Genomic DNA, 13850 nt, shown 5'->3' on the forward strand with positions numbered 1-13850 from the left:
GTATCGCGATATTATCGATATCGTGAGCCATGTATCGCGTATCGTATCGTATCGTGAGGTACCCAGTGATTCCCAGCCCTAGTTCAGACCTTTGGAAATCAATAAATCAAGAATATTCCCTGTGTTGTGTGTGGGCTCTGTTACATGTTGAGTCAACCCGAAATTGTCAAGAGTGTTTATCAGGTCCTTAGTCCCTTTGTTCTCAAGATTTCCATAATGGATGTTAAAATCTCCAGCCATGATTATACAGTCAAAATCAAGACAAATTATAGACAGCAGTTCACTAAACTCAAGGTTAAATTCTGGACTGTATCTAGGGGGGCGGCATATATTTATAAATATGGTTTTGAGTGAGGCCTTCAGCTATACTGCTACATATTCAAAACATGGAAAGTTTCCAAAAGATAACTTTTTACACTGAAACATTTTATTGAACAAAACTGCAACCCCCCCGCCCTTTCTGCTTGTTCTTTCCTCACTGATAACACCATAATTGGGAGGAGCTGACTCTGTGAGAACTGCTCCCCTACTATTCTCATCTAACCAGGTTTCAACTAAAAACATAAAATCAACTTTGTTCTCAGTGATAAAATCATTAATTAAAAATGTTTTTCCTGCTAAAGACCTGACATTTAAAAGTGCTAACTTGAGAGGTCTAGGAGTAATAATATTTTCATTTACCTTCTGTTTCTGGAAAGGCGCAGAGGAAATGTTTACCTCTTTTAAAGTCCTTTGTTTACGTTTTGGGCAGATTACATTCCTCCTGTTGGTGACAAGTACAGAAATGGTGTGTGTTTCTAGAGAATAGGGTCCCAGGTTTTCCTGGAGAACATCATGACTGTTGGTATTTCCACAGCCTGGACCCTCAACACATCAAACATCTGACTGCAGGGACAGGATATGATGTTGTACAGGAGAGGGTGGGGCTTTACGTCGACCCTTCGAACGTTCTGGTGACAGAGTTATGGGGGACAAAAATGGATTGGCCAGAGGGGTAGATCGAAGCCCAATCCCGACTCGCTCCATCATCTGCTCGGTGAATTTCAGGTGGGGTGAAGAGGGTGAAGAGGGGGAACCGTCAGGAGTTTGTTGGTTTGGTGGTGTTTGGAAGGGTCCATCGTCCTCGTTGTTTTTCCTCTTCCGGTGCTCGGAGACAGGTTTCCCGTTTTTGATGTTTTCCTCCAGTGGGGGCAGCTCCGTTCCTCGTGTGGATCCAATCTGTGTCTGGCCTTGACACTGAGATAAATTTATCTCAGTCTTGGCATGATGCAGGAAGTAGAAAAGATTGGAGGAGAACAGTTTAACTCCTGATTTATTTAAACTGAATCCATTTTCTTTAAAAAGATGTTTGCGTTCCCAGAAAATGTGAAAGTTGTTGATGAAATTAATTCCTGTTTCACCACATGTCGTAGAAAGCCACCTGTTCAGTGCCAACAGCCCGCTGAATCTCTCTTCTCCTCCTCGAATTGTTGGAATGGGACCGCTGATAAAGACAGCTACATTCATGGAGCTCACAGTTCTTATCAGTCCAGTGAAGTCTTGCTTTAAAACTTCCGATTTTTGCTTGGACACATCATTTGACCCTGTGTTTTGTGCTGATATTTTAGCAGCTGCTCTCTTAATCTGATGGATTTGTCTGTCAGAAACCTTCCTCATTCTGTTTGTATCTGCACCAATACATGTGTGTCTGAATCAGCCACAATGATCACACTTAAGTTTTCCTGAAATATCTAAGGTTTTCATACATCGTCCCAGACTATTTCACGCTTTTCAGCAGCAAAGATCCTTTTTACTTTCTCATACTGATTGAAAATGTTGGTTTGCTTAATAATGTGGAACGCCCTTCTTTAGAAGTTTTTCTTTTAATTGAACTCACCTGGTAAACTAATGATCACAGGAGTCTGAGAATGATTTTAGTGATCCAAAGAGCCCTGAGACACAATGTCCCCCATGCATGTAATTTAAAAACAACAAATTTTATCTTAATACAATTTGGAACGCACTCTAGAGTCTATGCTTCCATGTAGTTTTGAGGCTAAAAACTTTGAACAAACTTCTCCCAGAAGTGGGGGTACCGTCAGGTTTATGAACACATTTTGGGAGCATTGAAATAGATGCGAATTTCAGACAGATGGAAATTTGATGCACAAATCACAATTGTCTGAACACAGTATAATGCTAGGTTCACCCTGGACGTTGTAGCGCCGTGATGCGGCATCCGCTCTCTCCTGCACCAGATGCACATTTTTCTGCGACAGGCGCTTCTGCTAGAGCTCTTTTTTGTTTTTTCCATCATGGGTAAATTAATGACCTAAAAATATTACCCCATGTTTCTCCTAAGAAGAACTGCTCTCTGCCTCTCTCTTGTCTTTTTTTAAACCCAAAACCCAACACTGTTAAAGGATAATGGATAGTTTTTTTTGATTTGTTTTTGTAAAGGAACAAAAACAGTTCAACATAAAGTGGTTATATCTTTTTTTTATTGGTGTTAAACACAAATGTCTAGCACATGTCCATGATGCGCCTCATGCTCATGAACCTCATGCCGCTGAAGCCCATGTCCCTGAAGCTCCTGTACTCTCCGGGCCTCATGTACATCATCCTGCCTCTGTAGTGGGGCTGCTCGTACATCAGCCAGTGGCCGTCCATCACGTTGCAGGACATGCAGTCAGACATGCGGTAACGGTCCATGATGGAGTCGCAGTCTTCACTCAGCTCGTACATCTGACCTACAAAGTTCTCCCTCTCATAAATCCTCATCCTGAACTGACCCCTGTGCTGTAAATTAAAATGAGAATTATATATATAAATATATATTACCACCAGAAAACAAAAAACGATCTTAACAAAGCTGAATTTAAAGTGCAGTGGTGTAGAGTCATATTTACATGGGGGATCATTCTGCAGGACCTGATGGAATCAAACGCCATTCCAATGCTCATCATTCGCTGCATGTCACGATACTCGCCCCTCCTCAGGAAGAACTGCATGCCCATGTAGTTGGAGCGTTCATAGACCATGAAGCAGCCACTCTCCACTCTGCAGGATTGGCACCTGCTCAGGTAAGAGGTTATGTCGGCGCAGTCGCTCATGCACTCATAGGAGCGACCCTGGAAGTTCCTCTCATCGTAGAAAATGATCTAAAATAGGAGAGGACAAAGGTCTCGGTCTGGAAGTCAGGTTTGTATCCATATCTAAAATCTGCTTTACTGTAGCGAAAAAAAATATGACTAGAAGTTAATTGTTTTGTGCCATTACCTTGCCCATGATGGTGGTTAAGGTGGCTCCTGGTGGATCGTTGAACTTACTCTGCCAACTCCATGATTCCAGGGGCTTTTTATACATGATCCCAGGGGCCATGATGTGTTGTCATTCAAATGTGCAAAGCTGATGAATTAGCAGTATGACTTTTGCTGAATGGGGCCTATAAATGTGTGACAATGCCTCCCCATCTATACATTTCTGGCATTAGTCATCTGCATTGTTCAGTATGCACATAAGCTTTGCCTTTATTACACAGATGGTCAGAAGCTTGTCCACACATTGTCAGATCAATGGTGGCTACAGGCCACATCTCAGGCAAAATCCTGATAGACCCAGAATCGAGGTTCAGTTGGTAGAAAGTTCTGCCAGCTAACATTAACCTCTTCACAGTGGATGTCACTGAATCTCAACATACCATTCAGTCTAGGACTCCACTTAATTTACATCACATTGAAAGGGAAAAAAAACACCAAGAGATATTTTTTTATAGAATTGAAAATAAATTCGGGCATGAAGAGGTTAAATCTAGTAAATACACAAAATACAGATATTTCATCCAATCTAATGTGAATGTCTTAAATAAACAATTGATTACAGTTTAAGTTAAACTGTAAAGAGCAAATGTTAAATTGAGTTGGTAGGGAAAAAGGAAATTAAACAAAGATAAATGCCAACAAGCTTTGACACCTATCAGAGTGACAGAAAACCCTTGTCAACTACAATAATCACACAGAGAGGCAACTGGTTATGGTGACCATTTCACCAAGAATGTGCTCCTTAAAGATACAATAAAAACATACTTACCAAGTCATCCATTTCTAAATAAAACCTTGTCAACCTGTGAGATGTTAGCTATATAACTATCTAACATAAGACTAATATTTAGAGGGGTAGCATCTGTAATTAGAGTGTGAGAGAAATATAAAGTAGTTGAGCTCCTTGTTTATTAAAGACTTTTAAAGCACATCATGTCAGAACGAACACTGACGCGATACAGCAGCTTTAGAGTCCAAACTGCATGATACACGTTTCTGTGTTTCTTAAGGCTTTTTTTATTTATGCGTGAGACTACAATTCATTTGCTTTGGACCAGATGTTCTATAGTTTTGTCTGTTCTTTGCAATAAAAATCCTACTTATTTGCCTTTATGTCATCCATTTGGAACAACACATGCATACTGCGATGTTAGCTGAGTTTTGGTCACTCTTTCTGCTTTCCCAACAGCTATTTATATAACCAGAGAACATTAATAATGTCAAAAAAACATCACAGAACAGTTTAAAAATTCAAAATCTTTAATTTACTAAGTGTTGATATTTACAGAAAAGGCTGCAATTGATGGCTAAAATTCAGTGACCCTCCTGAAGGACCCAACAATGGCGCAGGTGGCGCACCAATCACGGTACCGCCTGTACTCCCCAGGTCTCAGGAAGTACTGTCTGCCTCGGTAGTTTGGGTACTCGTAGAAAATCCAGAAGCCATTCATAACGTTACTAGAGTAGACGTGGCGGTGATGGAAACGGTCAGACACACAGGGACAGTCGTCCATGAACTCCATCATGTGACCGCTGAAGTCTGGCTTCTCATAGATTCGCAATCTGTAGGAGCCTCGATACTGTAGGAGAGGAGGAAGATCCACAAATCGTCACACCACCGATCAGTACCTGGCAGTGGGTTAGTTAAAATCACCAGAGCTATGAACATTTGGGGCTGAGTCGTTAACCTTACCGCTGGAATCACCCGGCATGAACGGATGCTGCTGCTGAAACCCATCCACCTCTGGTAGTCAGCGTACTCCCCCTTTCTCATGAAATACTGGTGGCCCATGAAATTGGGTCGCTCGTAAATCATGAAACAGCCGCTTTCCACGCGAATCGAGTTGCAGCGGCTGAAGTACAAGTGTAGATCTGTGCAGTCGTTGCTGCACTCATAGCTCCGGCCCTGGAAATTTTTGTCCTCGTAAAAAATGATCTGATGATGAGAGCATAAAGAGCAGGAGTCAGACTTGTCCTGGTGACGCCCATCAGTCAGCGACAGCAGCGATGGGCCTGCTGTGCTGACTACAAACAGTACTTACCTTGCCCATGGTCTCCGTTGGAGAGATTCCCCATTTTTTCAGGGCTTTTTATACTAGCTCTACACAAACAAAGCATTGTTATTCAAATTGTCCCTGAGTTATAACTGAAGGCTACTGGCACATGTTTAGCTTTTTGTCACAGCACAACATGGGTCTGAAATATGGATTTGTATAAGGAAAAGGGGATAAATAATTAACTTGTTTGGTGTTTTGACATGCTTGGACAAAGGAAAGGACTAGTACGGTATCCACACATCTAGGGACAATGGCAGCAGAACAATATGGAAAGACCTTTTTGGCATTAAATATGTTGTGTAACGGAGCAGGAAGCCATTCAGCCTCCCTGCCGCTTCACCTGTGTGTTCAACCCCATTCCATGCTCATGGGTGGATGTGTATGTGTTGCAGGTCAGTACTGTTGCCCTAAAGACCGTCAGCGCTCTTTATAAACATTTACTACATGATTGTGTCCTTTCTGTAGAGCAACATCGCATCTTTTGAATCTGGGTTGATGTTTCAAACCCATCTTTGACTGATTAATACAAATTGTTCACTGATTTTTCAACCTATAATTATTATGTAGCCTGATTGTGCAAGTCAAACATGGTCTTACTTTTCATACGACTGATACAATGAACACGAGTCACTCATCATGATTGAGACACAGTAGAAAACATCTTTTTTTGAATTACATACTTAAAGTTTTCAAAATGTATTTTAGAAAACAAACTCTGATTTGAGTGTCAGTGACTCTAAGGTTGCCTCCAAGGCTGGATGTCGTGGCTTTACATTTGTTTTGGTTGAGGCTCTTTGATCACGGAGGAAACAATTTATATGACTTTTTTTCAGAACATCTTTGAACAAATGCTTGTTTTAACTCTAATGCTGTCTCGCTTCCATTCTTCCAAAATCTCAGGCCACAAACGAGCAGAAAAGTACATTTGAGCTCTTCTGTGGTGTAAGAATTAAAAATATTCTACGTCTTACAAATATTTTGGTCAATGTTCTCATACAATTACTTAAAATACTCAATATAAGGCATGTCCTCTCAACAGGTGAAGTTTCACTAAAGTTAAAAGACTCCTTGTATCAAATGTAGCTATGTTTTTTCATCTGGTAAAACCCTGTAGCAATTGTATTTTACTAAAAACAGGCAATTCTGCGTTCTCTATTAAATGTCACGGGTTATGAGTAGAAATTAGACAAATACACTTGGCAAGATTTAAAGATTTTGCTATGAAAGACTAACATAGTGGTTGTAAATCTGTACCAGACTGTTATCGTTAGAATTGTACCATAGCCGTCCAGCAGCTCACCAGTTCAAATTCACATCTGTTTTGCTTTTGACTCAGAAAAAGAGCCTCACAAAGACCAGCTTATCCCATCAGGGGCACACACTGAGGCAGATCACCTCTACTGTTTAGTGTGGCATGCCTGGCAGGTTAGATCACACTAGGTGGTAATGATACACTTACATTTATAGTAGATGTTTTGTTTGGTTGTCAGCTGCTGTTTTAGGAGAGTTAACATAACATGTTTCAAAGGACACATGGAGAAAGAGAAAGTGGACACAGTCAAAGGTGGAAGTTGTTTTTCATTGTTTTTTAATGTGGAGACAGACAGTTTGAAGTTTGGATCAGTTGAAGTCTGTGACTCTCCTGATGGAGCCGACTTTGGGGCTGACTCCTCCCCAGTCACTGTAGCGGCGGTACTCTCCAGGGCGCAGGTAGTGCACTCGGCCTTTGTAGTTGGGATGCTCGTAGAGGAGCCAATGGCCGTCCATCACACTGCAGGAGTTGAAGTCAGACATGCTGAACTGGTCCTGAGTGTTGGGACAGTCCTCCTCCAGCTCGTGCATCTGGCCAGACATGTCGAAGCGCTCGTACAGTCTGACCTTGTACAAGCCTTTGTGCTGCCACCAGAGAAAACACTTTTATTGTCAGGAGTCATACTGCTGAATACACTGAAACAAGGGAATACAGAAAACTATTACCCATCATCTACCCTCATTTCCACAGCAGGTCTGAATGACGTACCTGTGGAATCATGCGACACGACCTGACACAGTCATTGATGCCAATGATTCGCTGGTTGTCAGAGTAGTCTCCTCTCCTTAGGTAGTACTGGTTTCCCATGTAGTTGGGCCGCTCGTAAACCATGAAGCAGCCGCTCTCCACCCTGATGGAGTTGCATCTCTTGAAATAGGAGTTCAGGTCTGCACAGTCGCTGCTGCACTCATGAGAGCGGCCTTGAAAGTTCCTGTCTTCGTAGAATATGATCTACCAAAACGATTCATGCAGGTTTTCACACAAACACAGACGTGGAAGAGGATCAGCTGAAAGCTCAGGAGCGAGTGTTCTTTACCTTTCCCATGGCTGAGCTGGGGTCAGACGGTTCCACCGCTTGGTACTCTGCACAGGTCCTGCCACTGCGCTTTATAAAAAAAAGAAGAATGGGAAGCTGCGTGATTGCACAGCACAAAGTATTGTCATTCAAATATATCCCTCAGTGTGATGTTGAATCCAAGCTGGGGGGGTTACAGTTCTGTTTATGTACAGATAACTCTTTTTGTGTGATGGGTCATTGTTTGCTCCCCACTCCAGAAAAAACCCTGAACAATAAACAGATGATGTCCGAACAGCATCGCCAAGCATCAAATGAAATGTGATCAAGCTGCTCCGACAGCCTGTGAGCTCTGGAGTTCCTCGTGGAGCTTGTGAATATAAACAGTCTTACTTTTGAGAAGATCGCCACTTTGTTCACAGCTTAAGCTCCATCTCTTCTTCTTCACCAAAAGTCGGAGTAAAATGTTTCTCCTTCACCTTCCTCCTTACAGAATCCAGTCCCATACACAGGATTACTGTGGAAATCTGATCAGTCTCATTTCATACATTTTATTGCTGTTTTATTGCCAAATCTTCTTTTAAAACTGATGCAAACAACAGCTTTGTTAAAGGACAGGACTACTGTTCAGGGCTTAGTTTCACCTTTATTTCTTGTTCATTCCATTTGTCTTTGAGTGTCTTAAATTTGTCTCCAGCCTCAGAAACATCTGATGTGCTGAACCTCACGGTTAGGTTTGGTTCTTCCTAAAAACTGCAGCATCTTGGCTCAAAACTAACTACATTTCTTGTTTTTCAGGAACGTCTTTTGCTTCAACAAATGTTCTTCCTTCAAGTTCAACCTGTAGGATGATCACACTAAATCTAACCTCTAGTTAAATAAATAATTTTGAAAGTATTTTTCTCCATGTATCTGTGGTAGACCACCTTAGCCTTCAAGTGTCTTTTAACACTATTTTTTTTATTCTAGTGTAATGTCATAATTTTTAATGTTTTACATGAGTGATTTGATGAGGCTTACTTGGGTAATACTTTCAGAAACCCTGATTGATATAGAACATGTGATCAGCCAGAACTTCTCTGAGCAGTGGCAGCGTTTGTGTCCAGGTTGTTGTATGAGTGCAGAAGAAGCTGTGATGAGATTTTTAATGAATCCTCAGGACACAGAGATAGACAGGGTTCAAAACACACAGCACTGAGCACGTCAGAGCTCGCTCCTTCATGAAGACGATGTGCTTTCACACGCAGCAGATCAGTAATCTGTGATGCGCCGGATGGAGCCGACCCTGGCGCTCCTGCCCCCCCACTCGCTGAAGCGCTTGTACTCCCCCGGCCTGATCAGGTACATCCTGCCCCGGTAGTTGGGGTGCTCGTAGAAAAGCCAGTTGCCCTTTTTCACATTGCAGGAGAAGATATCGTTCCTGTGGAAGCGGTCCATGACGCTGGGACAGTCGTCCATCAGGTCCATCACCTGGCCTCCGAACTCGATCCGCTCATAGAGACGCATGTCGAATGGCCCGCTCTCCTGTGTTTGAATCAGATACATGAGTGAGCCTCAGAGAGGTGCAGAGGCAGACACTAAACCACAGCCGAGGCCATGCAGACACGGAGCAGGGCTCACAGGAAAGATGCTCCCTCAGCGTTACTGTTGAAAACCAGACATATCTGTTTTTCTTTGGATCCTGACCTTCCACCCCTTCCTCTTTTTACCAAACAGTGTTCTTCTTCTTCAAGAGGTGTCATGTTCCTTTGCTGTTACTCTAAAACATGTTTACATGTCAATCTGGTCTAAACCAGTTGAACATTTTTGAACAGGGACTCCGAATGGCTGACATGCTAAAATGTGAAAATGAGGGAGGGGGCCACTGAGGAGTTTTTTGGTAAAATAAAAAGTTTCTCTTTAGGGAATTCAATGGGAAAGGAAGTTAATTATCTTCTTTAAACAATGAAGCATTCTTAAGCATTGATTTTCATTGGAGTCCGTGGCAGACAGGAAATCCTGTCCACCTTTGTCATGGGGGGGATCACACACCAGTATAAGGGTGGGGTCATCTGGACCCCATAAGAGAGCACGAGGGTTAAAGGGGTCATACAACTCTAACAGCATCGCATTTCAGCCCAGGTCTCTCTTGAAAAGAGATCTAATCCCAGTGGGATTTCTTGGTAAAATAAAAGTTAAATAAATAAAATAAAATGACCTGTACAGCTTAAGTGTGTGTAACTTACTTTATCCTTACAAATACTTCACGACAAATTTATCTCATACACAACAATGACGTCCCTTGAGGTGGCCGTATGAGGCTAACCAGCACTCCCTTTGAGATGTAGCCAGTCCTCTCTATGACCATGTGAGCGCGGCTGAATCTTTAAGACTTCTTTGATGGGCGTGGCCAAATTAGCATGTTTTCCAATCCATTAGATTAAACTTTTGTATTTACTATTTCAATCAGCATGTCATTAAGTCAACATTTAAATGAAACATTACAGGTTTTTTTGTTGTTCACCTTTTACAATCTTTCAGTTTTTCAGATTTTTCCAGTTAAACTTTGAATGTTTATTTTTAAACATCGTTCTGCATCCTAATTGGCTTTAATCTTGTTAATCAATCTCTTCTGTGCTTGTCTTCTTTACAGAGATGCAACACGTGCAGTTTGACAGAGTTACTGTACATAAATCTTCATCATGATCTGATCTTTGATTTTATTCTATAATACTCTGCTTACTTTTCTATGAAGGTTGGAACTTTGAGAGTTTCAACAGGAAAGAAAAGTGTAAAAATGTCTGTGTGTGTCAGAAAAAGGGGTAGAAAGTGCATTGTAAAGAGCTTTAGAGCATTAACCCTCGTGCTCTCTTCTGGGGTCCAGATGACCCGACCCTTACATTGATGTATGATCCCTCCCATGACAAAGTGGACAGGATTTTATGTCTGCCATGGACACCAGAGAAGATGAAAAAACTTCTGCACAGTGTCTTGTGGGGTCCAGATGACCCACTTTAAATGTAAACATGGCGAGGATAGCACAAGGGTTAAAGTCCCACTCTAATCACACTTTTTTCTATAGTTACTATACCATGTACTACTGTTTATTATACTATTATACTATATTATACTATACTATATTTATTATATTATATATTTTTTACATAAAATTGTTAACGGTAATACTTTAATTATAATTCATAAAGTTTTTAGCCAAAATCAAAAAGCCTGTGTTGTTTTCGACGACATATTTAATGCACAGCGGCTGGAGCTCAGTAGAAATACACTCCTGGTTTGTGGGCGGGGCTGTTGACAAGCCACCCTCCTCGCCGAGAGCTCTGTTTACACGCTCAAATGAGACCTTATAGTCTCAAGCTAACATTAACACAACAACAACGACAAGCAAAACTGGACCAATCCAGTCATTCACTTTTTAGCCAGAATCAGAATTCGCTACGGCACAAGTGTAGAACACGCATCTTGTCTCGCACACCTAAGCGTGAGCCAGCCAGGGTGTGTACGGGGGGAGGGGAGACTTTGACACGCCCATTTCAGTGGCTCCATTATTAGTCTGAGCTTTTTCTAGCATCTAGTTTTCTTGTCCAACGCAATTTGAATTTGGAAATACTCAGAAACCTATATATATATATATATATATATATATATATATATATATAGGTCCTCTACTATGAAAAAGATAATGACAAGAACATGTTGTAAACAAAAACGACCATTTTCATTGGAGTGGGTCAGTAAGGTTCCACCCATTTATCTTTTGATCTGTCATAAAAGTTTTGTCAGTGGTCTTTTAAATGGCCTATTTCATGCAAAATCTACTTTTTTGAGCTTTTAAATGCACTATAATGTTAATTTCTCATGAAAAACAACCCAGTTTTGCTTCATTCAGCTCCGAGCATTCCTCTAAATTCTGCTCTCTGAATACCAGCCCCTCCTAATCCACAAAAACAAGAGCCTGCACTCCCAACACTGCCTCCAGGCTAGCTCAAACACTTTCTCTGCAGAGCTAGTGGGGATTAGCAGAACGCTTAAATTTTACAAACACAATATGCACATTCATCTTTGCAGAATATCAAATATTGTTTGTTTTTGTGGGAGAAACACAGACACGCTGCCGAGCCCGGCTCTAGGATTGTATCATGAAAAGGGTGCCACCCACAAGGAGCAAAAGGCGGAGCCTCAGAGATCGAGTCATCTTACTTCCGGGGAGAAAAGTAAGCTTGAGAAAATAGCTCATATTTCAGCAATAATTTGTTCTTTAGTGTTCCAAAGGTAATACATAATCATGTATATGGATATAGTTTACTCTGAAAGAATTAGAATAGCTGATACAGGTCCCTTTACTGATGATTATACTATTTTTAGCCAAAATCAAAAGGCCTAAGACATATTTTCTGTAAACCGGCAGTAGTAGTTCATTAGAAACTCTCCTGAGATGAAGGCGGAGTAAGCCTCAACTTATTTCCCATTTCCCTTTTTTCACTCTCTCCCTCTAGCTTATAGTCCCTCACAACCCCAACCTAACATTAACAGTAAAACAAAAATGGTGAGGAATATCAGAGCTATCCAGCTGTATAGTTTTGATTCAGGTTCCAGTTCAAACAAGGAAAACAAAGACGTTCATGGATCTATTTGTCCGCAAGTAGATGCATCAAGCAGGGAGCTTGAAGCCTGGAGATTGTTGTTTGTAAGTAAGATTTACAAGTTTTGTCAAACAGTGTTTTTTTGTCTGCTCTTGATTCACCACAATTTTAAAGTTAAAGAAATACTCAGAAATGAAATGTTAATGTGAATTTTCCTTATATATGTCCTCCATTATGAGAAAAATGCTGCAAGAACACGTTAGAAACAGTATTTTCATTGGAGTGGGTCTTTAAACATCTGTAATCTTACTGTACTTCACAGATTTCCTGTTTTAATGGTTTTTTTTCAAGATGAAGGAAAATTCATTTCGTTTTTTTTTCCTTTCACTGCAAACTATTTGATACTTAAAAGAATTGAAAGCCTTATTTTTAGACATTCAAGGTATTTTACCACATATTAAATTGCTTGAGCTTCTCTTTGTTCTACACCTTTACAAGCTTTTCTCAAAATCAGACTGTGGAAGATTTTGTTCTTATTCAGAACTAGGATCTGGAAATATGGAAACTATTAGTAAAGTGCGTCAAAATCCTGTTGCTGTTATTTTGTAGTGATTTACTTCTTAATATCTGTGTTCTTTTTCTGCTTTTAAGACACCTCTTGTTGTAGTGTACCCACTTTGTCTGTCTGACAACCCTTTTAGCCTTTACTTTCAACCCCTTCCTCATTTTAAATAAAGTTCTTGTGACACTGAAGGCTGATTCACTCTCAGTCTCAGCCCCACTCATAACCTACTATAACTAGTTGGTAAGCATGGATGAAAAAGGGCACTGTGCTTTGATAAATGATGATGTTGCCCATAATTCAAAGCAACTGTAGAGTAGGTGCAAAAGAAAACCCACATTCAAGCCAAGTCTTTATCTTTCACATCAAAATTCAAAGTAATCCTGGATTTTTCAAGACTTCTTCATGCTTTCTTTGTTGCTTTAGGGTTTTCTTTTTTTTTCTTTTTGTATTATTAGAGATGCTAGAGTGAGAGGTTAATTTAATTGGACTTTTGTCACACTTTTGATTTAATTTAATTTAATTAAGTCCATAGGTCCACCTTTCTATTATTCATTCATTCATTCATTCATCTTCCAGACCGCTCCTTCCCTTCCGGGTCGCGGGGGTGCCGGAGCCTATCCCGGCTACTGACTGGCGAAGGCGGGGTTCACCCTGGACAGGTCGCCAGTCTGTCTCAGGGCCTCAATCACACACCCATTCACTCTCACATTCACACCTAGGGACAATTTGGAGTCACCAATGAACCTATGAAGCATGTTTTTGGACGGTGGGAGGAAGCCGGAGTCCCCGGTGAAAACCCACGCATGCACGGGGAGAACATGCAAACTCCACACAGAAAGGTCCCAAATCCCCCAGCCGGGATTTGAACCGGGGCCTTCTTGCTGTGAGGCAAGAGCGCTAACCACTGCTCCACCGTGCAGCCCCCTTTCTATTATTAAATCCCTAATAAAGCACAAATTAAGTTTTAATGAGTCATTCCATTCCTCTTCTTCTTATTATTATTAGTATTAGTATTATTTAAA

General features: G+C 41.0%; 4 protein-coding genes across 4 annotated transcripts in view; all 4 read right to left on the reverse strand.

Annotated features, from left to right (window-relative positions):
- Positions 1–2487: 2487 nt before the first annotated feature.
- On the reverse strand, positions 2488–3295 carry LOC112137995 (gamma-crystallin M1). The gene is made up of 3 exons (XM_024260548.2): positions 3259–3295; positions 2889–3140; positions 2488–2778 (listed from the first exon to the last, which is right to left on the reverse strand). Exons 1-3 carry the CDS (start codon positions 3265–3267, stop codon positions 2503–2505), a joined length of 537 nt encoding a protein of 178 aa, XP_024116316.1. The 5' UTR covers positions 3268–3295; the 3' UTR covers positions 2488–2502.
- A 1171-nt stretch (positions 3296–4466) lies between these two features.
- LOC112138003 (gamma-crystallin M2) lies at positions 4467–5362 on the reverse strand. The gene is made up of 3 exons (XM_024260559.1): positions 5342–5362; positions 4993–5235; positions 4467–4879 (listed from the first exon to the last, which is right to left on the reverse strand). The coding sequence occupies exons 1-3, from the start codon at positions 5348–5350 to the stop codon at positions 4607–4609; spliced, it is 525 nt and encodes a 174-aa protein (XP_024116327.1). The 5' UTR covers positions 5351–5362; the 3' UTR covers positions 4467–4606.
- Positions 5363–6808: 1446 nt separating this feature from the next.
- Positions 6809–8088, reverse strand: LOC118597848 (gamma-crystallin M2-like). Its single transcript, XM_036209803.1, has 3 exons — positions 7705–8088; positions 7377–7619; positions 6809–7252 (listed from the first exon to the last, which is right to left on the reverse strand). Exons 1-3 carry the CDS (start codon positions 7711–7713, stop codon positions 6977–6979), a joined length of 528 nt encoding a protein of 175 aa, XP_036065696.1. The 5' UTR covers positions 7714–8088; the 3' UTR covers positions 6809–6976.
- A 6-nt stretch (positions 8089–8094) lies between these two features.
- The window catches only part of LOC112137987 (gamma-crystallin M2), a 10244-nt gene continuing 4488 nt past the window's right edge, over positions 8095–13850 (reverse strand). The window contains exon 3 of the mRNA XM_036209804.1: positions 8095–9207. Coding sequence (XP_036065697.1) covers positions 8935–9207 — 273 coding nt within the window. The 3' untranslated portion in view covers positions 8095–8934. The remainder of the gene's footprint in view (positions 9208–13850) is intronic.

This window comes from Oryzias melastigma, linkage group LG21 (genome assembly GCF_002922805.2).
Source record: "Oryzias melastigma strain HK-1 linkage group LG21, ASM292280v2, whole genome shotgun sequence".
NCBI classification, from domain to species: domain Eukaryota; kingdom Metazoa; phylum Chordata; class Actinopteri; order Beloniformes; family Adrianichthyidae; genus Oryzias; species Oryzias melastigma.